Source organism: Hordeum vulgare, chromosome 1H, assembly GCF_904849725.1.
Source record: "Hordeum vulgare subsp. vulgare chromosome 1H, MorexV3_pseudomolecules_assembly, whole genome shotgun sequence".
Lineage (NCBI taxonomy): Eukaryota > Viridiplantae > Streptophyta > Magnoliopsida > Poales > Poaceae > Hordeum > Hordeum vulgare.
In genome coordinates this window covers 40,704,552-40,731,686 of record NC_058518.1, presented here as the reverse complement: position 1 = coordinate 40,731,686, position 27,135 = coordinate 40,704,552, and the positions used below count along the sequence as shown (strand labels likewise).

Below are 27,135 nucleotides of genomic sequence, written 5' to 3'. Positions count from 1 at the left end.
CCTTTTTTTTCCTTTTCTCTTTGATTTTCTTCCCAATGCGCATAGGCCCCTTTTGGGCTGTCCCACCAGCCCACTAAGGGCTGGTGCGGCACCCCAACACCTATGGGCTTCCTCGGGGTGGGTGGCCCCCCCGGTGAACTCCCAGAACCCATTCGTCATTCCCGGTAACTCCGAAAACATTCCGGTAATCAAATGAGGTCATCCTATATTATCAATCTTTGTTTCCGGACAATTCCGGAAACCCTCGTGACATCCGTGATCTTATCCGGGACTCCGAACAACATTCAGTAACCAACCATATAACTCAAATACGCATAAAACAACGTCGAACCTTAAATGTGCAGACCCTGCGGGTTCGAGAACTATGTAGACATGACCCGAGAGACTCCTCGGTAAATATCCAATAGCGGGACCTGGATGCCCATATTGGATCCTACATATTCTACGAAGATCTTATCGTTTGACCCTCAGTGCCAAGGATTCATATAATCCCGTATGTCATTGCCTTTGTCCTTCGGTATGTTACTTGCCCGAGATTTGATCGTCAGTATCCGCATACCTATTTCAATCTCGTTTACCGGCAAGTCTCTTTACTCGTTCCGTAATACAAGATCCCGCAACTTACACTAAGTCACATTGCTTGCAAGGCTTGTGTGTGACGTTGTATTACCGAGTGGGCCCCGAGATACCTCTCCGTCACACGGAGTGACAAATCCCAGTCTTGATCCATACTAACTCAACGAACACCTTCGGAGATACCTGTAGAGCATCTTTATAGTCACCCAGTTACGTTGCGACGTTTGATACACACAAAGTATTCCTCCGGTGTTAGTGAGTTATATGATCTCATGGTCATAGGAACAAATACTTGACACGCAGAAAACAGTAGCAATAAAATGACACGATCAACGTGCTACGTCTATTAGTTTGGGTCTAGTCCATCACGTGATTCTCCTAATGACGTGATCGAGTTATCAAGCAACAACACTTTGTTCATAATCAGAAGACACTGACTATCATTGATCAACTGGCTAGCCAACTAGAGGCTTGCTAGGGACATTGTTTTGTCTATGTATCCACACATGTATACAAGTCTTCATTCAATACAATAATAGCATGGATAATAAACGATTATCTTGATACAGGAATTATAATAATAACTATATTTATTATTGCCTCTAGGGCATAATTCCAACAGTCTCCCACTTGCACTAGAGTCAATAATCTAGCCCTCACACCCGTACAGTTCTGGTGTTGATCATGCTTTGCCCGTGGAAGAGGTTTAGTCAGCGGGTCTGCTACATTCAGAGCCGTGTGCACTTTGCATATATTTACGTCCTCCCCTTCGACGTAGTCGCGGATGAGGTTGAAGCGTCGTTTGATGTGTCTCGACTTCTTGTGAAACCGTGGTTCCTTTGCTAGGGCAATGGCACCCGTGTTATCACAGAACAAGGTTATTGGATTCAGTGCGCTTGGCACCACTCCAAGATCCGTCATGAATTGCTTCATCCAGACACCCTCCTTAGCCGCCTCCGAGGCAGCCATGTACTCCGCTTCACATGTAGAATATGCTACGACGCTCTGCTTGGAACTGCACCAGCTTACCACACCCCCATTAAGAATAAATGCGTATCCGGTTTGCGACTTAGAGTCGTCCGGATCTGTGTCAAAGCTTGCATCGACGTAACCTTTTACGGCAAGCTCTTCGTCACCTCCATACACGAGAAACATCTCCTTAGTCCTTTTTAGATACTTCAGGATATTCTTGACCGCCGTCCAGTGATCCACTCCTGGATTACTCTGGAACCTACCTGCCATACTTATGGCTAGGCTAACGTCCGGTCTAGTGCACAGCATTGCATACATGATAGAACCTATGGCTGAAGCATAGGGGACGGAGCGCATATGCTCTCTATCTTCATCAGTTGTTGGGCACTGAGTCTTACTCAATCTCGTACCTTGTAAAACTGGCAAGAACCCTTTCTTGGACTGTTCCATTTTGAACCTCTTCAAAACTTTATCAAGGTATGTGCTTTGTGAAAGTCCTATCAGGCGTTTTGATCTATCCCTTCAGATCTTAATGCCTAGAATGTAAGCAGCTTCTCCTAGGTCCTTCATAGAGAAACTTTTATTCAAGTAATCCTTTATGCTCTCCAAGAACTCTACGTTGTTTCCAATCAGCAATATGTCATCCACATATAATATTAGAAACACCACAGAGCTCCCACTCACTTTCTTGTAAATACAAGATTCTCCAACCACTTGTATAAACCCAAATGCTTTGATCACCTCATCAAAGCGTTTGTTCCAACTCCGAGATGCTTGCACCAGTCCATAAATGGATCGCTGGAGCTTGCACACTTTGTTAGCATTCTTAGGATCGACAAAACCTTCGGGTTGCATCATATACAACTCTTCCTTAAGGAAACCATTAAGGAACGCCGTTTTGACATCCATCTGCCAGATTTCATAATCGAAAAATGCAGCTATTGCTAACATGATTCTGACGGACTTAAGCATCGCTACGGGTGAGAATGTCTCATCGTAGTCAACTCCTTGAACTTGTGAAAAACCCTTTCCACAAGTCGAGCTTTATAAACGGTCACATTGCCGTTAGCGTCCGTCTTCCTCTTAAAGATCCATTTGTTCTGAATAGCCTTGCGGCCCTCAGGTAATACTTCCAAAGTCCACACTTTGTTCTCATACATGGATACTATCTCGGACTTCATGGCTTCTAGCCATTTGTTGGAATCTGGGCCCACCATTGCTTCTTCATAATTTGCAGGTTCATTGTTGTCTAACAACATGATTGACAAGACGGGATTACCATACCACTCTGGAGCAGCACGTGGTCTCGTCGGCCTGCGTGGTTTGACAGAAACTTGAACCGGAGTTTCATGATCATCATCATTAACTTCCTCCTCAACCGACGTCGCAACGGCAGAGGTTTCCCCTTGCCCTGCGCCACCATCCAGAGGGATGAGAGGTTCGACAACCTCGTCAAGTTCTATCTTCCTCCCACTCAATTCTCTCGAGAGAAACTCCTTCTCGAGAAAAGCTCCGTTTTTAGCAACAAACACTTTGCCCTCGGATTTGAGATAGAAGGTGTACCCAACTGTCTCTTTTGGGTAACCTATGAAGATGCACTTTTCCGCTTTGGGTTACAGCTTTTCAGGCTGAAGCTTTTTGACATAAGCATCACATCCCCAAACTTTAAGAAATGACAACTTTGGCCTTTTGCCATACCGCAGTTCGTATGGTGTCGTCTCAACGGATTTTGATGGTGCCCTATTTAAAGTGAATGCAGCTGTTTCTAATGCATAACCCCAAAATGATAATGGCAAATCGGTAAGAGACATCATAGATCGCACCATCTCTAATAAAGTACGATTACGACGTTCGGACACACCATTACGCTGTGGTGTTCCAGGCGGTGTCAATTGTGAAACAATTCCACATTGTCTTAAGTGAGCACCAAACTCGAAACTCAGATATTCACCCCCGTAGGAACTTGATCTTCTTGTTATAATGATTTTCAACTTCACTCTGAAATTGCTTGAACTTTTCAAATGTTTCAGACTTGTGCTTCATTAAGTAGAAATAACCATATCTACTCAAATCGTCAGTGAAGGTGAGAAAATAACGATATCCGCCGCGTGCCTCTACACTCATCGGACCACACACATCGGTATGTATGATTTCCAACAAGTCACTTGCACACTCTATTGTTCCGGAGAATGGAGTTTTAGTCATCTTGCCCATGAGGCATTGTCCGCACGTGTCAAGTGAATCAAAGTCAAGTGACTCCAAAAGTCCATCGGCATGGAGTTTCTTCATGCGCTTTACACCAATATGACCTAAGCGACAGTGCCACAAAAATATGGCGCTATCATTGTTAAGTCTAACTCTTTTGGTCTCAATGTTATGTATGTGTGTATCACTATCAAGATTCAATATGAACAATCCTCTCACATTGGGTGCATGACCATAAAAGATGTTACTCATAGAAATAGAACAACCATTATTCTCTGACTTAAAAGAGTAACCGTCTCGCAATAAACAAGATCCAGATATAATGTTCATGCTCAACGCAGGCACTAAATAACAATGATTCAAGTTCATAACTAATCCTGATGGTAACTGAAGTGAAATTGTGCCGACGGCGATTGCATCAACCTTGGAACCATTTCCTACGCGCATCGTCACTTCATCTTTTGCCAGCCTTCGTCTATTCCGCAATTCGTGTTTCGAGTTGCAAATATGAGCAACAGAACCGGTATCGAATACCCAGGCACTACTACTTGAGCCGATTAAGTACACATCAATAACATGTATATCAAATATACCTGATTTTTCTTTGGCCGCCTTCTTATCAGCCAGATACTTCGGGCAATTGCGCTTCCAGTGACCCATACCCTTGCAATAGTAACACTCTGTTTCAGGCTTAGGTCCAGCTTTGGGTTTCTTCGTTGGATTGGCAACAGGCTTGCCGCTCTTCTTTGAATTACCCTTCTTGCCTTTGCCGTTTCTCTTGAAACTAGTGGTCTTATTCACCATCAACACTTGATGTTCTTTACGTAGTTCAGACTCTGCGACTTTCAGCATCGCAGACAACTTGCCGGGAGACTTGTCCATCCCTTGCATGTTGTAGTTCAACACAAAGCCTTTATAGCTTGGCGGCAGTGATTGAAGGATTCTGTCAGTGATAGCTTCTTGCGGGAGTTCAATCCCCAACTTAGCAAGACGGTTTGAGTACCTAGACATTTTGAGCACATGTTCACTGACAGACGAATTCTCCTCCATCTTGCAAGCATAGAATTTATCGGAGGTCTCATACCTCTCGATCCGGGCGTTCTTCTGAAAGATAAACTTCAACTCCTGGAACATCTCAAATGCTCCATGACGCTCAAAGCGACGTTGAAGTGCCGGTTCTAAGCCATACAAGACTGCACATTGAACTATTGAGTAGTCCTCCTTACGTGCTAACCAAGCGTTCTTAACATCCTGATCAGCCGTAGCGGGTGGTTCATCTCCTAGCGCAGCATTAAGGACATAATCCTTCTTCCTAGCTTGTAAGATTAGCTTAAGATTACGAGCCCAGTCTACAAAGTTGCTTCCATCATCTTTCAACTTAGCTTTCTCTAGGAACGTATTAAAATTCAGGGTGACTGTCGCGTGAGCCATGATCTACAACACAAATATATTCAAAGTGGACTTAGACTATGTTCAAGATAATTAGAGTTTAACTTAATCAAATTACTCGCTAAACTCCCACTCAAAAAGTACATCTCTCTAGTCATTTGAGTGGTTCATGATCCACTTACACTATCTCAAGTCCGATCATCACGTGAGTTGAGTATAGTCTCAGTGGTAAGCATCCCTATGCTAATCATGTCATCTATATGATTCATGATCGACCTTTCCGTCTCATGTGTTCCGAGGCCATGTCTGCACATGCTAGGCTCGTCAAGCTTAACCCGAGTGTTCCGCGTGCGCAACTGTTTTGCACCCGTTGTATGTGACCGTTGAGTCTATCACACCCGATCATCACGTGGTGTCTCGAAACGACGAACTGTAGCAATGGTGCACAGTCGGGGAGAACACAATTTGGTCTTGAAATTATAGTGAGAGATCACCTCATAATGCTACCGTCGTTCTAAGCAAAATAAGGTGCGAAAAAGGATTAACATCACATGCAATTCATAAGTGACATGATATGGCCATCATCATGTGCTTCTTGATCTCCATCACCAAAGCACCGGCACGATCTTCTTGTCACCGGTGCCACACCATGATCTCCATCAATGTGTCGCCATCGGGGTTGTCGTGCTACTCATGCTATTACTACTAAAGCTACATCCTAGCAAAATAGTAAACGCATCTGCAAGCATAAACGTTAGTTATAAAGACAATCCTATGGATCCTGCCGGTTGCCGTACCATCGACTTGCAAGTCGATATTTTCTATTACAATATGATCATCTCATACATCCAATATATCACATCACATCGTTGGCCATATCACATCACAAGCATACCCTGCAAAAACAAGTTAGACGTCCTGTAATTTTGTTGTTGCATGTTTTACGTGGTGACCATGGGTATCTAGTAGGATCGCATCTTACTTACGCAAACACCACAACGGAGATATATGAGTTTCTATTTAACCTCATCCAAGGACCTCCTCGGTCAAATCCGATTCAACTAAAGTTGGAGAAACTAACACCCGCCAGTCATCTTTGAGCAACGGAGTTACTCGTAGCAATGAAACCAGTCTCTCGTAAGCGTACGAGTAATGTCGGTCCGAGCCGCTTCGATCCAACAATACCGCGGAATCAAGAAAAGACTAAGGAGGGCAGCAAAATGCACATCTCCGCCCACAAAAACTTTTGTGTTCTACTCGAGAAAACATCTACGCATGAACCTAGCTCATGATGCCACTGTTGGAGAACGTCGCATGGGAAACAAAAAATTTCCTACGCGCACGAAGACCTATCATGGTGATGTCCATCTACGAGAGGGGATGTGTGATCTACGTACCCTTGTAGACCGTACAGCAGATGCGTTAGTGAACGCGGTTGATGTAGTGGAACGTCCTCACGTCCCTCGATCCGCCCCGCGAACTATCCCGTGATCAGTCCCACGATCTAGTGCCGAACGGACGGCACCTCCGCGTTCAGCACACGTACAGCTCGACGATGATCTCGGCCTTCCTGATCCAGCAAGAGAGACGGAGAGGTAGAAGAGTTCTTCGGCAGCGTGACGGCGCTCCAGAGGTTGGTGATGATCTCGTCTCAGCAGGCCTCCGCCCGAGCTCCGCAGAAACGCGATCTAGAGGTAAAACCGTGGAGATATGTGGTCGGGCTGCCGTGGCAAAAGTTGTCTCAAATCAGCCCTAAAACCCCACTATATATAGGAGGGAGAGGGGGGAGCCTTGCCTTGGGGTCCAAGAACCCCCAAGGGGTTGGCCGAGCCAAGGGGGGAAGGATTCCCCTCCCAAACCGAGTCCTACTTGGTTTGGAAGGTGGAGTCCTTCTTCCCTTTCCCACCTCCTCCTTTTTTTTCCTTTTCTCTTTGATTTTCTTCCCAATGCGCATAGGCCCCTTTTGGGCTGTCCCACCAGCCCACTAAGGGCTGGTGCGGCACCCCCAACACCTATGGGCTTCCCCGGGGTGGGTGGCCCCCCCGGTGAACTCCCGGAACCCATTCGTCATTCCCGGTACATTCCCGGTAACTCCGAAAACCTTCCGGTAATCAAATGAGGTCATCCTATATATCAATCATCATTGCCGGACTATTCCGGAAACCCTCGTGACGTCCGTGATCTCATCCTGGACTCCGAGCAACATTCGGTAACCAACCATATAACTCAAATACGCATAAAACAACGTCGAACCTTAAGTGTGCAGACCCTGCGGTTTCGAGAACTATGTAGACATGACCCGAGAGACTCCTCGGTCAATATCCAATAGCGGGACCTGGATGCCCATATTGGATCCTACATATTCTACGAAGATCTTATCGTTTGAACCTCAGTGCCAAGGATTCATATAATCCCGTATGTCATTCCCTTTGTCCTTCGGTATGTTACTTGCCAGAGATTTGATCGTCAGTATCCGCATACCTATTTCAATCTCGTTTACCGGCAAGTCTCTTTACTCGTTCTGTAATACAAGATCCCGCAACTTACACTAAGTCACATTGCTTGCAAGGCTTGTGTGTGATGTTGTATTACCGAGTGGGCCCCGAGATACCTCTCCGTCACACGGAGTGACAAATCCCAGTCTTGATCCATACTAACTCAACGAACACCTTCGGAGATACGTGTAGAGCATCTTTATAGTCACCAAGTTACGTTGCGACGTTTGATACACACAAAGTATTCCTCCGGTGTTAGTGAGTTATATGATCTCATGGTCATAGGAACAAATACTTGACACGCAGAAAACAGTAGCAATAAAATGACACGATCAACATGCTACGTCTATTAGTTTGGGTCTAGTCCATCACGTGATTCTCCTAATGACGTGATCCAGTTATCAAGCAACAACACTTTGTTCATAATCAGAAGACACTGACTATTGTTGATCAACTGGCTAGCCAACTAGAGGCTTGCTAGGGACAGTGTTTTGTCTATGTATCCACACATGTACACAAGTCTTCATTCAATACAATTATAGCATGGATAATAAACGATTATCTTGATACATGAATTATAATAATAACTATATTTATTATTGCCTCTAGGGCATAATTCCAACAGTCTCCCACTTGCACTAGAGTCAATAATCTAGCCCTCATATCATCATGCGAATTACATTGTAATAAATCTAACACCCATACAGTTCTGGTGTTGATCATGCTTTTCCCGTGGAAGAGGTTTAGTCAGCGGGTCTGCTACATTCAGATCCCTGTGCACTTTGCATATATTTACGTCCTCCCCTTCGACGTAGTCGCAGATGAGGTTGAAGCGTCGTTTGATGTGTCTGGACTTCTTGTGAAACCGTGGTTCCTTTGCTAGGGCAATGGCACCCGTGTTATCACAGAACAAGGTTATTGGATTCAGTGCGCTTGGCACCACTCCAAGATCCGTTATGAATTGCTTCATCCAGACACCCTCCTTAGCCGCCTCAGAGGCAGCCATGTACTCCGCTTCACATGTAGAATCTGCTACGACGCTCTGCTTGGAACTGCACCAGCTTACCGCACCCCCAACAATGACGGTACTGTTCCGTCACCGATGAGCCCCAAAACCCGTTCGGCCCGCCCGCGGCCCGCTTTCTCTGTGACGAACTGTTCCGTCATGGATTTACATGAATTGGATCTGTCGTGGCGACAACGTGCAGACCATCGGCCCAATAAGTTTTGGGCCATACGTTTTAGGCCGTCAAGGCTTTTGAGCCTATTTGCATTGCAATTGGTTGGCATATTTTTTGGGCCTGACGATAATCATTTCTGTGTCCAACAAGCACACCAGCCCGTTAAAATTTGTGCCGCCTGTGCTTAACAAGAACACTTTTTCTAGGCCCACTTCATCCGGTCCGTTGGTTTTTATATTACCCAGCCGATTTTTGTTTGTAGATAGAAAATGTTTCCAATCCTATGACTAAGCTTACATTTCCAAACCCAATAACACTCTTGAAGAAAGGGCACAACATCACAGACAAATTAAGAGGCACAACAACAGAAAATATAAGTCACTTAAGAAATACTGATCCAGCATAACATTAAGTGTGCATCTCCACATCCACTAACCCTGGAGCAGCAGAATGCAGCAAGTTTGCATCCGCTAGTGTGCAGTTTGCATAACAAAAGCCTCACAAAATAAAGTTTGAAGGTAGGTTCCAGCAATATATCACATTCACATTGCTTCCACCATTTTTTTGTTTGGACTAAGCAACTTACTCTTGAGCTGATCTTGGTTGCATGTGACTTAGCAAAAAGTCAAGTTTTTTGTCCATCTCAGCTTGCTTCTTCCTGTTCTCCTCATCTCTCTTCATGTTGTCCTCGGCTTGCCTAATCCTTGCTTCTTCGGATTCCTTCAGCAACTTGGTCAAGGTGTCCACACGTTCCTGAAGTTCAAGATTCCTATTCTCCGCAGCCAATTCCGCTTCCCTATTGCTAGAACTAGATCTCGCATGGACGTGGTGGATCCCCACATGTTGAAGAAACCTTGGCTTCTTAGTGTGCTTAGCAAGCACTTCAGCTACAACCTCGGTTGCAGACTTAGATTGAGGATCATCTTCTGTAGGTTGAGAGGTCTTGTTTTCCATCTCAGTCTAGCAATGCAAGTAACAAACACGGTTATAAGACAGCTTAAGCACAAGTAGAGAAGTACTTTACAACTAGAAATTTGTGATAAGAGAGTCATCTCAACAAAGTGTTAGTTCTGTTGGTGAATCTGCTCCACCACTCATAGTAGATCCAAAACCAGTCGACCAATGCATTTAGAACAGGGATAATTCTCAGTATTTCACTATTTTCTTATACGAAAAAGAGATAACATAATTTAATGATTAAGATCTGTTAGAAGTCCCTGACTTATATAAACACATGATGTACATAAAGAATTGAACCAAAACGTACAAAAAGAGGGACACAACTACATTACAATAGAAAACAGGACAACACATAAAAAAAGTCCTCACGCTAAAGGAAAGAGCCATCGTGAGACACAACTACTTTATAATATAGAAAAGGAGATCACGTGAAAGAAGAGTCCTAATGCTAATTGGAAAGAGCCATTGTGATTTTAAAAAATCCCATCATCACACACGCACAAAAAAGAGAGACATTGTCGTAATATATAAAGGAAAAACATCCTTAAAAAGAGTCTACATGCTATAAGGAAGGAGGCATCATGATTTTTTTGAATGCAATATCACACATGTCCAGGTCCCAAAATATGACGTGCCTTCTCCTTTTCTCTTGAAAAATAAAAAATAAAATGATACGTACAAATAATCACGTGTGATTTCCCTTTATGAAATAAAAGGAAAAAAGATTACGTCAATCCACATCATCAAGATTAATTAAACCATGAGATCCAATGGTCAAGATCTATATATTAGACGTTCCTGACTTATATAGACACGAAGTACGTATCGCATTGAACGTGTACATGCAGAAAATAAAGACCTAGCTACTTTATAATATTTAAGAAAGGAGATCTGTACACAAAGAGCTCTCGGGCCATAAGAAAAGGGCCATCGTGATTTTTTTAAAATTCCATCATCACACACACCCAAGTTCCAAAATATGAAGCGCTTTCTCTGTATTTTAATAAAAATGGAAAAAATGATACACATGAATAATCATGTGTGTTCTCCCTTTTCTGAAGTATAAGGGAAAAAAGATGCCCATGTAATTGAATAGTCAAGATGTATTAGATGCCATGATTATATAAAGAGACCACGTATATTATATAGGAAAAGAGAGACAATGACTTAAAGCATCCTCGTATTATATAGAAAAAAGAGTAATCATGTTTTAAGTTCAAAAGAAAAAAACACTGCAGTGTGTCAAATCGCGTGCCCTTCATGTTTTTTATTTGCGGGTTCAGATCAGAAAATTATTTTCAACAAGCTTTAGTAACATGTTGTTCTTTTTCAATTCAATAGTTACACCGGTCCTGGCATAGTACCTAGATTGATTTTGTAGACGCCCACTCCATATACATGGACGCCCACTCCATATTCACTCTTCTTTAAAAACTAAGATTTATATCTACATCAATACTATTATTTTCCGTTTGTCCAATTATAAATACAATATTCACTTTAGCTACTTCATGCCACTAGGTTGAATATATGCTAACTGATGATGTTGATAAATCCGAAGAAATTGATCATAGATATGTTTGCATCTTTTTGTCGCACTCATAATTGTGCCAACTATTACATGTTGCAAATATTAATATATCAAATGGTTATCCATAAATCCGAACAAACAAAAACTGCTGCTAGACAAACCAATAGTGAACTGAACAAATCAGCAACACATAGTTCCATACTTTTCATAGAGAAGAGCTAACATATCTAATTGAGCATATGTGCAAAAGGTAAAAACTGATGGTTGGTCTTTGAAAGCTGACTTACAATTGCAGCTTGCACAAGATCACTGTAGCATTTCTTTTTCTTGCTATAGTGGAACTCCTTGAACAAATCCAAGGCATCAGGTTCTTTATCTTTGTATTTGTCTCCCTGAAAATAATTTATATGAAGGGAAGGGAGTATCATAGACAGTTACTACATGGACCTATGGTCAAGAAGAATTGTCATCACAATGGACATCCACAGCCACATGTTTGACTTACAAGATTATTATTGTGCACTCCGTAGCTGTGTGCCCCAGTAGTGTGGTGAAACTTAACTTGAGCTCGATTATTTTTGTTAATTTCAGATAGCCCCTACATCAAGAGAATGAATACATGTAAGGTACAATTTCTAGATTAACATGTAGAAGGCGACAGATTGGTCTATAGGAAGAAACATACCATCTTTTTGGGATCCTTCCAGCTTTCCACCACCTCATTCCACTGCTCATCAGTCATTGAGGGGACAGGAGAAGTTCTTGTCACCAGATGGAGTGGGTGAGGATCAAAAAATTCTTTTTTGAGCCTGTGTCGTTGTTGGCGAGTCGCGATTTTCAACATTTCTGTACAAGCCTTCCTAACTGACACATCAGCTACATCCATCTGAAACTTGTACTAGTCGGATGAAAAAACATGTGTACGAATCTTGATTGCACATAATTGACAAAGTAGCACAAATTTCATAGGTTGCTAGCCTTTTAAGGGAGAAAGGCATGGACTATGTACTTACACCAACTTTGCCTATAAAGTTCCTGAAGATCCCATCTCGCACATTTCCATGTACATCCTTGTAATCCTTCCATCGCTTAAACACAGGCAAATGGTGTCCCACTATGACATTGCATTCAGTTGCAAACTTTGCAGCAAGAAGAGGTGACTCCGGCCTTAATTTTCCTTCTGGAATGACAAGCGGCAGTTTACCCTGCCGACGTCGAGTGATCCTTTCTAGGCCTTTTACCAAATTGGGGCCCCTTTCCCTTGGCTCCTCATAAGATTTTGGACCTACAAAGAAGGTAAAATCAGGAATGGATACAATTCAACCGCAATTACTAAGCATACAAGTGTACTAATAAATGGCGAACATTGTTTCATAGTTATTAACAGGTATTGGAGTGCACATGCTATCTGCCATGTTGGTGTGTTTCTCATTGTTACAAATGCACGGATAGCTTGAATGAAAGACACGATTCGAGCATATCACAACAAGGCAATATAATCAGCAAAGATACAAGAAGATAAAACTAAAAACATGATTTCAGATTAGACCATAAGCATGTAGTTGTCCTTGAGAATATAACATGCCTTCGGAGTTGTTGTTTGGTTGGGCACTTCCACCAGCTTCGTTGGCCATCTCATTGTTCTCATCATGATGGGCAATGAGATCAGCTCCATTGGAAATCCATTTTTCATCATCACAATGAGCAGGGTCATCACCTTTTTAGAAAAAGTCACCCGATGAGAGTATGCTCATCATGCAATCAGAGCTAATAGACTAGGCTAGAAATTCAGTAGTGAAAAACATGGACATGTTATGATAATAACAGTAAGGAACGTGCCTTCAACATCTTGTAATATAGCTTTCTTCGACCTTGTGACTCGTGAATTAGTTGGGAGGTCCGCATGAACTCCCTTACGAGGTCGAGGCTTGACTCCACCAGGAGGCATGGCAGGAGATCTTTTCTTACTAGTTTTCTGACTAGTCTTCTTATAGCCCTGATAGATATGAAAACATGGTTCAATCAACAAATTGTAATAAATTTTTGTTGTAATGGCAAACAAGCAACATATATAATAAATGAATGACTAGATAGGAAATTAGCACCTTAGAGTTTGAGCTAGCAGCAGGTGTGGACTGCAGACCTTCTATTTCATCTACTAAACTATCATCAGATGACTCTCCTTCACTCGTATTGTCCTCATTAGGATGGTACTCAGCTTCAGAATCATCTCTACTATGCTTGAGTGTTTTTTCAGGTGAAATGACAGTATTAGCTGCAAACAATGTTGATAGTGCAGGAATTCCGAGTGCTTGTAACATTGAATTGTTCCTTATGCATGTTTTGATGCGCAACTCTTCCAAAGGATTCACCGGTGGTTCTAAGTAAAGACATGAATATTAATTACTATGTGTATAATCTGTACATAATAAAAAATTACTATTCTTGTAGTTAAATTTGCAACAATATGTGACCCAAATCTACACTTGCCAGCACAAGACCCTTATTTCGTAGATACAACCATAACTCTAATGAACAAGAAACACTAGCAATTGAAATCAAGCACAAGCAAAATGCTTTTACCACACATCCATTCGACATACATACGCATGAATAAGAAGTAGGCATGCGTGGGATGGGTTAAGAAGACTGTACCACTGGTGCGTCCTCGGGGTCTCTTTGCTGCAGTCTTCTTCCCCATCCGTGTGGTGCTAGAGAGGTCCTTGAAGCAGCGTTGTGTGGTGCCGGCGACGACTTGTTACGGTTTGGTGGAGCGGAGGGGGAGGGGATATTGACCGGTAGTTGGGGTGGGGTAGTGACCGGGGGTGGAGGCGGAGGAGCAACAGGAGTCGTGCTCGGCAGTGCCGCGGTCTGGTGGCGGCGGCCCAATATTCTAGGGTTTGGGTAGGCAGATGGTAGGTAGGGGAGAGGGTCCTGGCCAGTAGTGGGAGAGGATGGGGAAGGGGCGGAAGGGGATTTGTGCTCTGCGGTGGAGGTGGAAGAGGGAGGGAAGTTGCGGTGGAGGTGGAGGAGGTGAATCCGTGGCCGGTGGTGGGGGAGGAAGGGGATTCGGGACCTGGCGGTGGGAGGAAGAGGAGGGGAGGAAGAGAACTAGATTTGGCGATTTGCGGCTGAGGTCTGGTCGTGCAGTGGGGTTAGGGGAGGTGGAGAAAGCTACTTGGGTAGTTGGGCTCACGCGGCTCTGTTTTTCACTTAGGCTCTTTTTTTGCCTCACTACATTCGGCTTACTACTAGGTTGATTTCACCCTGTAGTACATACTGAATACTCCACTATAACCCGTGCAAACAAGAACTAAGCTCACGCGATACTGCACTGACGAGTAGAACATTTTCATCCTGCAACCTCATCATCTGCAACAACACACAAACACATCCATTAGAATTTGTAGTGAATTTGACAACCAAACATTTTAACTAGATGTGAATGAAAACTTACATAGTTCCTGAACCATGTCTGAAATATTTGTTGAAGCTCTTTATCACTGTCCAACAACCGTTTTCTCTTTAACTCATCTCTGAACATACTGTAAAATAAAACAAATTAGTCTCAAGATCACTTATGTACAACACAAATGCAACATACACAAGTCTCAGATGTGACTACATACTCGATATATTTCTTAGCGTGATCACAATTGTTCAACACATACCACACCATCTGGTCAAATTCTTTTTTCTCATGCACATATTCATATTCATATCCTGAAGTAAAATTAACTCCATGCCCAAAAACATCAACACCATAGGATTCTTGATCTAAAAAGCCTACATTTCTTGGTTTCTAATTAGATAGTGTTTCAACATCATCCATGTACTTGGAGCAAAATGCCAGGCATTCATCCGCAATATATGCCTCAGCAATCGAACCTTCTGGTCGTGCCCTATTCCTCACATAACGCTTTAAAGTATATAGCCTTCTTTCAACTGGGTATATCCACCCATATTGTACGGGATCTCGGAGCAATGCCTCTTCAGGTAAATGTACGGCAAGGTGCACCATCACATCAAAGAATGCAGGCAGGAAAATTTTCTCAAGCTTGCACAAAATTACAGGGATTTCCTTCTTCTTTTCAGCCAAGACATCCATATTAAGAGTTTTGCTGCACAATTCCCTGAAAAACTTGCCTAACTCAGCTATTGCTTCATATATATCACTGTCCAAAAATCCTCTCATGCCGGCAGGTATGATTCTTTGCAGAATAATATGACAATCATGTGTTTTTAGGCCTTGCACCTTGGTTCCATCTGCACTTGTGCATCTTGATATGTTGGAAGCAAACCCATCCAGAAACTTTAACTCCCGTAAAAATTGACAAAATGCAATCACTAGTTCTTTAGATAAGGTATATCGGGCAGGAGGCATCACATATGAGTTTCCTTCCTTCCTATATTGCAACTCCTCTTTAATATTCAAATCTTTGAGATCAATCCTAGCATTAAGTGTGTCCTTTGTCTTACCCTCCAAATTCAGAATTGTCCCAATGAGGTTTTCACATATATTTTTCTCAATGTGCATGACATCAAGATTGTGTCTCATCTTCAACTTTGCCCAATACTTCAAATCCCACAAACAAACCCTCCGGCCCCAAATTGGCACATGATCCTTCTTGCTGCCCAAGTCAGAACGCTTCCTTTTCCTACTTTCTTATTGTCTCCCAGGTCCAACCTTCTCCAATTCTGCTTGCAACTCTTCCTTGGAGAATTTACCTGGCTAATCATTTCTTTCATGAAGACCAACAAATTCATTGTTTCTCCGCAAATGATGACCCCTTGGAAGGAAACGATAGTGACCAATATAACCAATTTTACTCTTTAGGCTATAAGAAAGAGGGTGTTTTTCACAATGAATACATGCAAAATAGCCTCTTGTGGTACGCCCTGAAAGAGTGCTCAGAGCTGGGTAATCGTGAGTGCACCATAGAACTGCAACATGAAGATCAAACATTTTTCCACTAAGAGCATCATATGTACGCACACCCTCCCAGAGCTCAAGTAATTCTTCTACAAGTGGTTGTAGAAAGACATCGAAGTGCTTGCCAGGTGATTTGGGACCTGGAATCAACAAAGCCATCATGAAATTTGACTGATCCATGCATGCCCAAGGTGGAAGGTTATATGGTATAACAAATACATGCCACATACTATATGTTGTGTTGAAATTTCCAAAAGGGTTGAACCCATCGGTGGCAATGCCAAGCCTAAAATTTCTGGCATGTTTTGCAAATTCTGGAAATTTTTCATCAAAATCTTTCCATGCGTCACCGTCGGCTGGAACACTCAATTCATTCTCACTGGGCTGCCTCTTTAGCTTATGCCATTGTGCGTCTTCAACACCTTTTTTGGAAAGAAACATCCTCCTTAGCCTAGGCACCAATGGAAAATGCCTCAACACTTTTTGTGGAATCTTCCTTCTAGCAGGGTCTTTCCACCTTGATAAGCCACAAACTGGGCAGTTGTCATGATTGGCATATTGCTTTCGGAACAGAATGCAATTATTGAAGAACACATGTATAGACTCGTACCCAAGTCCTAATTCCTTTAGAATATTATTTGCTTACTTATACGATTTGGGAAGAGTATTGGGTTTTGGGAATGCTTCAGCTAACATCTTCAAAATTTCAGTAAATGCACTATTCGGGATGCTATGGCATGACTTCAAGTGAAGAAGCTTTACCACAAAGGAGAACCTTGAAAACTTGGTACAATCATGATAAAGCTGCCATTTTGCCTCCTTCATCACATTCTTCAAAAAAGACTCGTTCTCAGAAGGGTTTCCACCATTGTTAGGTTCTTGATTTTCAGTTTCACTTTGAGCTTGTTCTACTCCTGTGCGGAGGTCTTCAAACATCTCTTCAAACTGGTCAGCGCCATTCTCACCATCCTCTGTGTCATGCACATCAACAGGATGTTCAATAACATCTACATCGAAGTCTTCTCCATGATATATCCAGCGAGTGTATGTACTTTCCATGCCATACGTCAATATGTGCGTATGCGCAACAGTCTGATGCTGGTACGTATGATTAAGGCATTTTCTACATGGGCACAGAATTTTATCATCCTCGCTGAATTTCTCTTGAATGAAGTTCATAAATTCTTTGACACCTTCGATGTACTCACGGGAAAATAAAGTACCATGAATCCAATGTCGATCCATCTGCATTGCAGAAAAATAATCAACTCAGTCAAAAGTTTACCCTGCCATCAAATTAATGTGTATGGTATAGAAAACTAAAATAAGTTCAGAATTAAAGTTATACTGTTTGGCACTATGCTGAACAATTCATGAAAATAATATTGATTTTTCTGTGACAAAGGAACATACACCACTTGACTATATTTCACTGATTATTCGACATTAAAAAGGATTCTGAGTGCCATCGGTAGGCTTCAGTTCATAGCTTATGAAGCAGGAGCAAACCTCCTCTTTGTTTTCTTATGCATCAATTTGGAACACACGATGAGGGTTATCACATATGTATAGTGTATGTAGTCCAAAAGCTATAACCATCTGCTTAAGTATAACATTAATTAACCTTGGCTTACTGTATGTTATTGTCTCATAATTTTGATCTGTAAGAGAAGACACCATCCATTTGGCCGTTTCCAGTTGAATGGATTTTCCTTAATTTCAATACACATAAGGGAACTGCTGCAATACTTCTAATTTTTTTATGATGGTGAGTTCTCTCCTACACACGGGAACTGCTGCAATAGTAAAAAAATATGGTTGAACATGTCTCTCACATACCGCTCGCTCCTGGTTGAAGTTGATGTGGGGAAGAAAGGAAGAGTCTTCTGTGCAGCAACTGCAGGCAACGGCTGGCTTGTATGTGCGGCAATGGCGGACGAGCGGCTGGATCGTTGGAGCAGCAATGGCTGCTGGAGACTCGCTCGTCAGCACTGCACGGCCGGGCGGCGGCGAGGTGGGAGGCCGACGGGATCCTGAGGATGGCGCCGAGACGGACCACCCCACCAGATCTGGAGGCCCGGGCAGTCGTCGGTGGCACTGGCGGCGGCAACGGCGACGACGATGGGATCTGGAGGATCTGGTCGGGATAAGTTTTCTCTGTTTTCTTTTGAGCAAAATATGGGCCAAGGAAAGGGCATGTACGCCACCTTAGGAGGAGCACAATCCGTGACGATCTCAATGGTGTATAACAAAAAAACTCTAGGCTCGGGAAAGCCCACTTGGTCGATTCGTTACAGTATCCGTGACGGTGGATCGACATCCGTCAGCAAGGGCCCGATGTTTCCCCTCCAGTCGCGGCCTACAAATCAGGGACGGTAATAGTGACAGACGTCGGTAGATCGACAGAATGTGTGGCGGATTCTAGGAACGTCATGACATATCTGTCATGGATTAACAAGTTTCTTGTAGTGGCCGCCGCAAGCTTCTGTCTCCGCAAGATCCCAGCTGGGGACCGTTCTGGTGCCCTGTCGGAGGGGGATTCGGACACGGAGGGCTTCTTCATCAACACCATTGCCTCTCTGATGATGCGTGAGTAGTTCACCACAGACCTTCGGGTCTATAACTAGTATCTAGATGACTTCTTCTCTCTTTTGGATCTTCAATACAAAGTTCTCCATGATCTTCATGGAGATCTATCCGATGTAATCTTCTTTTGCGGTGTGTTTGTCGAGATCCGATGAATTGTGGATTTATGATCAGAGTATCTATGAATATTATTTGAGTCTTCTCTGATCTCTTATATGCATGATTTTGTATCCTTGTAATTCTCTTTGAGTTGTGGGTTTCGTTTGGCCAACTTGATCTATAATTCTTGCAATGGGAGAAGTGCTTGGTTTTGGGTTCATACCATGCGGTGTCCTCACCCAGTGACAGAAGGGGTAGCGAGGCACGCATCGTGTTGTTGCCATCAAGGGTAAAAAGGTGGGGTTTATATCTGTTGTATGAATTTATCCCTCTACATCATGTCATCTTGCTTAAGATGTTACTCTATTTGTTATGAACTCAATACACTAGATGCATGCTGGATAGCGGTCGATGTGTGGAGTAATAGTAGTAGATGCAGACAGTATCGGTCTACTTGTCTCGGACGTGATGCCTATATGTATGATCATTGCCTTAGATATCATCATGACTTTGCGTGGTTCTATCAATTGCTCGACAGTAATTCGTTCACCCACCGTAATACTTTCTATCATGAGAGAACCCTCTAGTGAACACTATGGTCCCCGGGTCTACTTCACATCATATTTGCAGCTCTACACTTTTACTTTGTTGCACTTTCCACCTTCAGATCTCACCTTGCAATTAATCGTGAAGGGATTGACAACCCCTTTTTAGTGTTCGGTGCAAGTTTGTTTGTTTTTTGCCCAGGTACATTGGTGACTTGTCTTGATACTCCTACTGGATTGATACCTTGGTTCTCAAACGGAGGGAAATACTTACTACTGTTGTGCTCCATCACCCTTTCCTCTTCAAGGGAAAAACCAACGCAAGCTCAAGAGGTAGCATCGTCCCCTATGCTTCGCCATAGGGTCTATCATGTATGCAATGCTGTGCAGAAGACCGGATGTCAGCCTGGCCATAAGTATGGCAGGCAGGTTTCAAAATGATCCAGGAGTGCAACAAGAAAAGGACTAAGGAAATGTTTCTCGTTTATGGAGGTGACAAAGAGCTCGTCGTAAAGGGTTAGGTCGATGCATGCTTTGACACTGATCCGGATGACTCTAAGTCGCAAACCAGATATGTATTTATTCTTAATGGGGGTGTGGTAAGCAGGTGCAGTTCCAAGAAAAGCATCGTAGCTGATTCTACATGCGAAGCGGAGTACATAGTTGCCTCGAAGGCGGCTAAGGAGGGTGTCTGGATGAAGCACTTCATGTCAGATCTTGGAGTAGTGCCAAGTGCACTGGATCCAATCAATATGTTCTGTGAGAACACTGGTGCCATTGCTCTAGCCAAGGAACCAATGTTTCACAAGCGGACCAGACACATAAACCGACGCTTCAACGCCAGCCACGATTACATCAAGGAGGAAGACATAAATATTTGCAAAGTGCACACGGATCTGAATGTTGCAGATCCACTGACTAAACCTCTTCCACGAGCAAAGCATGAACAACACCATAACTGTATGGGTGTTAGATTCATTACATTGTAAATCACATGAAGATGTGAGGCTAGATTATTGACTCTAGTGCAAGTGGGAGACTGTTGGAAATATGCCCTAGAGGGAATAATAAAATAGTTATTATTATATTTCTTGTTTCAAGATAATCGTTTATTATCCATGCTATAACTGTATTGAATGGAAACATAAATGCATGTGTGGATATATAGACAAAACAATGTCCCTAGTAAGTCCCTAGTTGACTAGCATGTTGATCAAGGATGCTTAAGGTTTCCTAGCCATAGACAAGTGTTATCACTTGATGACGGGATCACATCATTAGGAGAATGATGTGATGGACAAGACCCAAACTATAAATGTAGCATATGATCGTGTCATTTTGTTGCTATTGTTTTTTTCATGTCAAGCATTCATTCCTATGACCATGAGATCATGTAACTCACTGACACCAGAGGAATGCCTTGTGTGTATCAAACGTCGCAACGTTACTGGGTGACTATAAAGGTACTCTACAGGCATCACCGAAGGTGTCCGTTCAGTCAGCATGGATCAAGACTGGGATTTGTCACTCCGTTTGATGGAGAGCTATCTCCGGGCCCACTCAGTAATACAACATCACAAACAAGCCTTGCCAGCAATGTGACTAAAGAGTTAGTCATGGGGTCTTTTATTACGGAACGAGTAAAGAGACTTGCCAGTAACGAGATTGAAATATGTATGGAGATACCAACGACGATCGAATCTCGGGCAAGTAACATACTAAAGGATACATGGAATGATATACGGGATTGTGTGAATCCTTGGCATAGAGGTTCAACCTATAAGATCTTTGTAGAATATGTAGGATCCAATATGGACGTCTAGGTCCCTCTATTAGATATTGGCCAGAGAGTGTCTCGATCATGTCTACATAGTTCTCGTACCCGCAGGGTATGCACACTTAAGGTTCAGTGACGTTTTCGGTATAGTTGAATTATTGATGTTGGTAACCGAATGTTTTTTGGAGTCTTGGATGAGATCCCGGACGTCACGAGTGTCTCCGGAATGGTCTGGAAACGAAGATTGATATATAGGATTGTTGCATTTGGCCTCTGGAAAGATTTCGGGCATTATCGGTAAAGTACCAAGAGTGACGAATGGGTTTCGAGTTTTACCGGGAGGGGCCACCCACCCGGGAGAGAACCTAATAGACCCATGGGTGGCGCACCAGCCCTTAGTAGGCTGGTGAGGCCAGCCCAATAGGGCTATTTCAGCTAAGACAACAAAAAAGGAAAACAGAAAAAAATGACAGGAGGTGGGAAAGAAGGAAATGACTCCTCCTCCAAACCGAATTGGAGGAGGATTCCTTCCTCCTTGGCTCGGCCGACCCCTCCTACTTGGAGTAGGAGGCAAGGCCACCACCCCTTGGTTCCTCCTATATATAGTGGAGGGTTTTAGGGGTTTTGCACCTCAAGTTTTTGTGCAAACCTCTCTCCCTCCACTACTTCGTGACATATCGTAGCTAGATCGGTACGGCACGGCGAAGCCCTGCCGGAATAGCTCCACCACCATCACCACCACGCCGTCGTGATGACGAAGAATTAGGCTATCTCTTCGTCTCTCTTGCTGGATCAAGAAGGCGGAGATCGTCATCGAGCTGTACGTGTGCTGAACGCGGAGGTGCCGTCCGTTTGGTACTAGATCGGGACGGATCGTGGGACGGCGGCGATTTGGATTGTGAAGACGTTCCACTACATAAATCACGTTTCTTAATGCTTCCCACTTAGGGAACTACAAGGGTATGTAGATCCGATCTCCCTCTCGTAGATGATCATCACCATGATAGGTCTTCGTGTGCGTAGGAAATTTTTTGTTTCCCATGCTACATTCCCCAACACGTATCACCATCATTTCCACCATTACCATATATTTTAGTTTGACCCTTCGCTATTTCATGATTTAGAGAAATAAATTTTAGATTTGATTTGCTTAGAATTTTCGCTTTGAGATCCATCTATCCCTGTAATCGCGTATGAGAGTTATATAAAGATTAGTTGAGTTTGTGTGCTTTACTTGTATGCACCCATCATCATATCTTGGCAATAAAATAAATCAAAAGATCATATTCTTATCTCATGAGAAGTAATGACTTGACATGGAAAACGGTATAAGTGATAAAAAGTGGTGATAGTAAACAAACATAGTATTAGTCATTGATGCAATCTACACAAAATTATGATAGAGGAGAGAAGACTCAGATGTAAATACATTATCTTGGACATATTTTATGATTGTGAGACCCCGCCAAATATTATATAATGATCAAGTGTTGTTGTTAGATATGGAAGACAACGTAATGATTATGGTAGTTTACATTCACATAGAAGTTGTATGGTTTTGGATCCTTTAACATGTGGTGCTTGCTTTAGATCTTTTTCTAGCCCAAAGAAATTCGGCACTAAGTAGAGATATTACTTGTGCATCCATAACCCTAAAACCCAATTATTGCCATGAGAGACCACCATGGCCACCCATGGAAAGTAAGTTGTCATTGGTGCATCAGGCATCAAAAATTGCTCCTAAACATGTATGATCTTTTATTGTAAGGCAAAATAAGCTTTGTATGATCTTGTGATGGCAACGAAATAAAAGCGATGGAGTGCATAATAAATTTGGCTATCACAAGGGGCAATATAAAGTGACGTTCCTTTGCATTAAGAGTTTGCACATCCAAAAACTTAAAAGCAGATGACAACCTCTCCTTCCCTCTACGAAGGGGCTATATTTTATCTTCAGGTGTTCATTCATGTGTGTTAGTCAATAAAGTTTACTCAGCTTCCTACCAATTAACTAGTGGCAAGCATCATGTGTTGAGGAAAGATTCAGACTTATATATCCAAGTGGATGTAGATTATCATGATTTATTATTGTTGACATTATCCTTGAGTTAAACAAGTTGGGTGACAAATCATCTGAGACCCTATCTTCCTATGTGTCCTATGGAAACATGAGCTTTAAAAAATATGAGTTGAGTGTGAGCAATCATACAATATTAAATGATAGTTGAGTATGTGAACTTTCTAATAAGAAGATCTTACATAGACTCTCCACTGAAATATTATGAATTATAATTGTCCCAATGACTGAGAACATAGTTTGTTGATTGTCAACAAGGTTTATGCTTCAAACCTCGATAGTTGTGAATGGATTGTTACTTGTTTATGAGAAGATATATGATAAAATACTTGTTGATATTCTAATATTCATGATGCTCTCATGTTCGTATTTTATTTTTATCGAGTCCTTCCTCTCAAATCATGTGGTCATCATTTTCGAGCTCGGCTTTCGCTTGAGGACAAGCACGGTCTAAGCTTCGAGGAGTTGATATGTCCATTTTGCATCATGAATTATTATTGATATTTGTGTTGTTCTTTTCCATTTCACCCTATTATCATACAATTCTTATGCCCTTTCTCTCATAATATGCAAGGTACATCATAAAGAGGGAAATATCTGGAAACTGGAATTCTGGACCGAGACACCGAGAAAAAAAGCAGAAAAAAATACACTCCAAATGACCTAAAACTCCATGAAGAATTTTTCTAGGATATTTAAGAATTATTGAGTGAGAAATATACCAGAGGGGGGCCACCTGCTGGCCACAAGCCCTCTGCTGGCCCTCTAACGCCCCTCTTCTCCTATATGGTGTGTTTTGACCAAAAAATTATAAGCAACCTTTCAGGATGAAGTGTCGCCATCTCGAGGCGGAAACCTGGGTAGAGGCCCATTTTCTCTCCGAGAGAGAGAATCTGCCGAGGAAACTTCCCTTTGGCAGGGGGAAATTGAAGCCATCATCATCTCCAATGCTTCCTCCTTCTTGGGAGGGCCAATCTTCATCAACATCTTCACCATCACCATCTCATCTCCAACCCTAGTGCATCTCTCGTATTCAATATTTGTGTCAAAACCTTAAATTGGTACCTGTAGGTTACAAGTTGTGTTGATGACTGATACGTCTCAAACGTATCTACAATTTTTGATGGTTTCATGCTGTTATCTTGTCATCTTTGGATGTTTTATGTACCTTTTATATCTTTTTCGGGCCTAACTTATTAATTCAGTGCCAAGTGCCAGTTCCTGTTTTTTCTGTGTTTTTGGCTCTTTTCAGATCTGATTTTGGAACGGAGTCCAAACGGAATAAAATCCCCGAAATGATTTTTTCCCGAACGGAAGAAGATCAGGGGGGCTGTGGGCCAAGCCAGGAGGGCTCCTAGGAGCCCACAAGCCCCCACTCCGCCACCAGGGGGGAGGCGGCGGTGGCAGGGCTTGTGGCCTCCCTGGCCGCCCCCTGACCTAGATCTTTGGCCTATACATTCCCTAAAATACAACAAAAAATCAGGGGAGCCTCGAAAATACTTTTCCGCCACCGCTAGCTTCCGTTTCCGCGAGATCTCATCTGGAGACCCTTCCGGGCGCCCTGCTGTAGGGGACTTAGGAGTTGGAGGGCTTCTTCATCATAATCATCGCCCCTCCAATGACTCGTGAGTAGTTCACATCACACCTACGGGTCCGTAGTTAGTAGCTAGATGGCTTCTTCTCTCTCTTGGATCTTCAATACAAAGTTCTCCATGATCTTCATGGAGATCTATCCGATGTAATCTTCTTTGGCGGTGTGTTTGTCGAGATCCGATGAATTGTGGATCTGTGATCAGATTATCTATGATATATATTTGAGTCTTTGCTGATTTCTTATATGCATGATTTGATATCCTTGTAAGTCTCTCCGAGTCTTGGGTTTTGTTTGGCCAACTAGATCTATGATTCTTGCAATGGGAGAAGTGCTTGGTTTTGGGTTCTACCATGTGGTGACCTTTCCCAGGGACAGTAGGGGCAGCAATGCACACATTAAGTAGTTGCCATCAAGGGTAACAAGATGGGCTTTGTCGTTGATATGAGATTGTCCATCTACATCATGCCATCTTGCTTAAGGCGTTACTCTGTTCTTTTGGACTTAATACACTAGATGCATGCTGGATAGCGGTCGACGTGTGGAGTAATAGTAGTAGATGCAGACAGTATCGGTCTACTTCTTTTGGACGTGATGCCTATAGATATAATCATTGCCATAGATATCGTCACGACTTTGCGCGGTTCTATCAATTGCTCGACAGTAATTTGTTCACCCACCATCTACTTGCTCTCATGAGAGAAGCCACTAGTAAACACTACGGCCCCAGGGTCTATTCACATCCATCGTTTACACCTCTGCTTTTACTTTGCTTTGTTACTTTGTTGCTTTCAGTTCTCACTTGGCAAACAATCTATAAGGGATTGACAACCCCTTCATAGCGTTCGGAGCAGGCTCTTTGTGTTTGTGCAGGATCTTGTGATACTCCTTCACTGGATTGATACCTTGGTACTCAAACTGAGGGAAATACTTACCACCACTATGCTACATCACCCTTTCCGCTTCGAGGGAACACCAACGCAAGGCTCCATAGCCGTAGCAGAAGGATTCCTGGTGCCGTCAACACGACTATTCTTGTCGCCGTTGCCGGGAAAGCGCAGCTGACATCAGAAGTATTTCCGGCGCCGTTGCCGGGGAGGACAGATCAAGATCTATCCAAGTAAGTCCCACAAACTCATCTCTTGCATTTACTTTTGTTGTCAGTTGCCTCTCGTTTTCCTCTCCCCCACTTCACATTTGTTGTTTTCATTTGCCTTTCTCCTTTGCCTTTCTCTTTTGCCGTTTTCTTTTGCACGTTTCACTCTCTTTTCCTGATCGTTTGTGTGTGAGATAGTCCATCAATGTCTAGACCCACCACTCCAAATGACACCCCTGAAAATGAAGTTCTCAATTTCAGGCAAAATGAGGAAGAAGATTTGAAGAACGCTTGGTACACGATTTGCAATGCTCAAAGTAGATCTACTCGTAAGCAATCCACTACCGTCCTCCTTCGCAGTTTCTATGTTGGAATTTCTCCTTGGAATAGGTATATCCTTGATACCATTGTAGGCGGGAACTTTTTGGGGAGCCATACTGTTGACTCCTATAGAGCTATCATGAATTTCGTAGGCTCACCCCCGCTCATGGTTAATGGAACTATCTTGACCTTGGAACACGTGATGCAAAGGCTTGACGCTATTGAAAACAAAATTGCCACAGTTGAACTTATTAAGGGTTTGGATAGAAAGATCCACAATCAAATTACTCAGCACGGATCCAAAGTGGGAAACTTTTTGAAAAATTTAAGGGAGAAGGAACTTATAGTTAATGATTCTTCTAGAATTGGCAAATTAGAAGATGTCATAACCAACTTGGGTTCCGCTTTTTCCGCTTTGCAAAATACTCCAAATCTCACTCTCAAAAAGACCATCAAGCCTGTTTTTGTTCCTAAAGCTAGTGGTGAGTCATCCAATAAAGATGAAGATCTTAAGATGATAAATGATCACACTACTTATGGTTTGATCACCAAAGATGACTATACGTGATTCCATCACTTTTGCCTAGCTAAGGGCGTTAAACAAAAGCGCTTGTTGGGAGGCAACCCAACGAATCTATCATTTTTCTTTCTGTTTTGTGTTTTCCACACTTTCATATTTCTGTTATGATTGTGTTTTTTGTGTTTCTTTTTGCGTTTGTGCCAAGCAAAACCGTTATGATTACTCTTGGGGATGATCGTTTGGCATGCTGGAAAAGACAGAAACTTTCTGCTCATGAAAAG

The 27,135-nt window shown here is 42.7% G+C and overlaps 1 protein-coding gene across 1 annotated transcript; it reads right to left on the bottom strand.

Annotated features, from left to right (window-relative positions):
• Window positions 1-9,221: 9,221 nt before the first annotated feature.
• On the bottom strand, window positions 9,222-14,444 carry LOC123406247. The gene is made up of 8 exons (XM_045099737.1): window positions 13,965-14,444; window positions 13,415-13,689; window positions 12,895-13,305; window positions 12,323-12,594; window positions 11,995-12,195; window positions 11,815-11,907; window positions 11,597-11,701; window positions 9,222-9,778 (listed from the first exon to the last, which is right to left on the bottom strand). The coding sequence occupies exons 3-8, from the start codon at window positions 12,941-12,943 to the stop codon at window positions 9,401-9,403; spliced, it is 1,098 nt and encodes a 365-aa protein (XP_044955672.1). The 5' UTR covers window positions 12,944-13,305; window positions 13,415-13,689; window positions 13,965-14,444; the 3' UTR covers window positions 9,222-9,400.
• Between the last annotated feature and the right edge of the window lie 12,691 nt (window positions 14,445-27,135).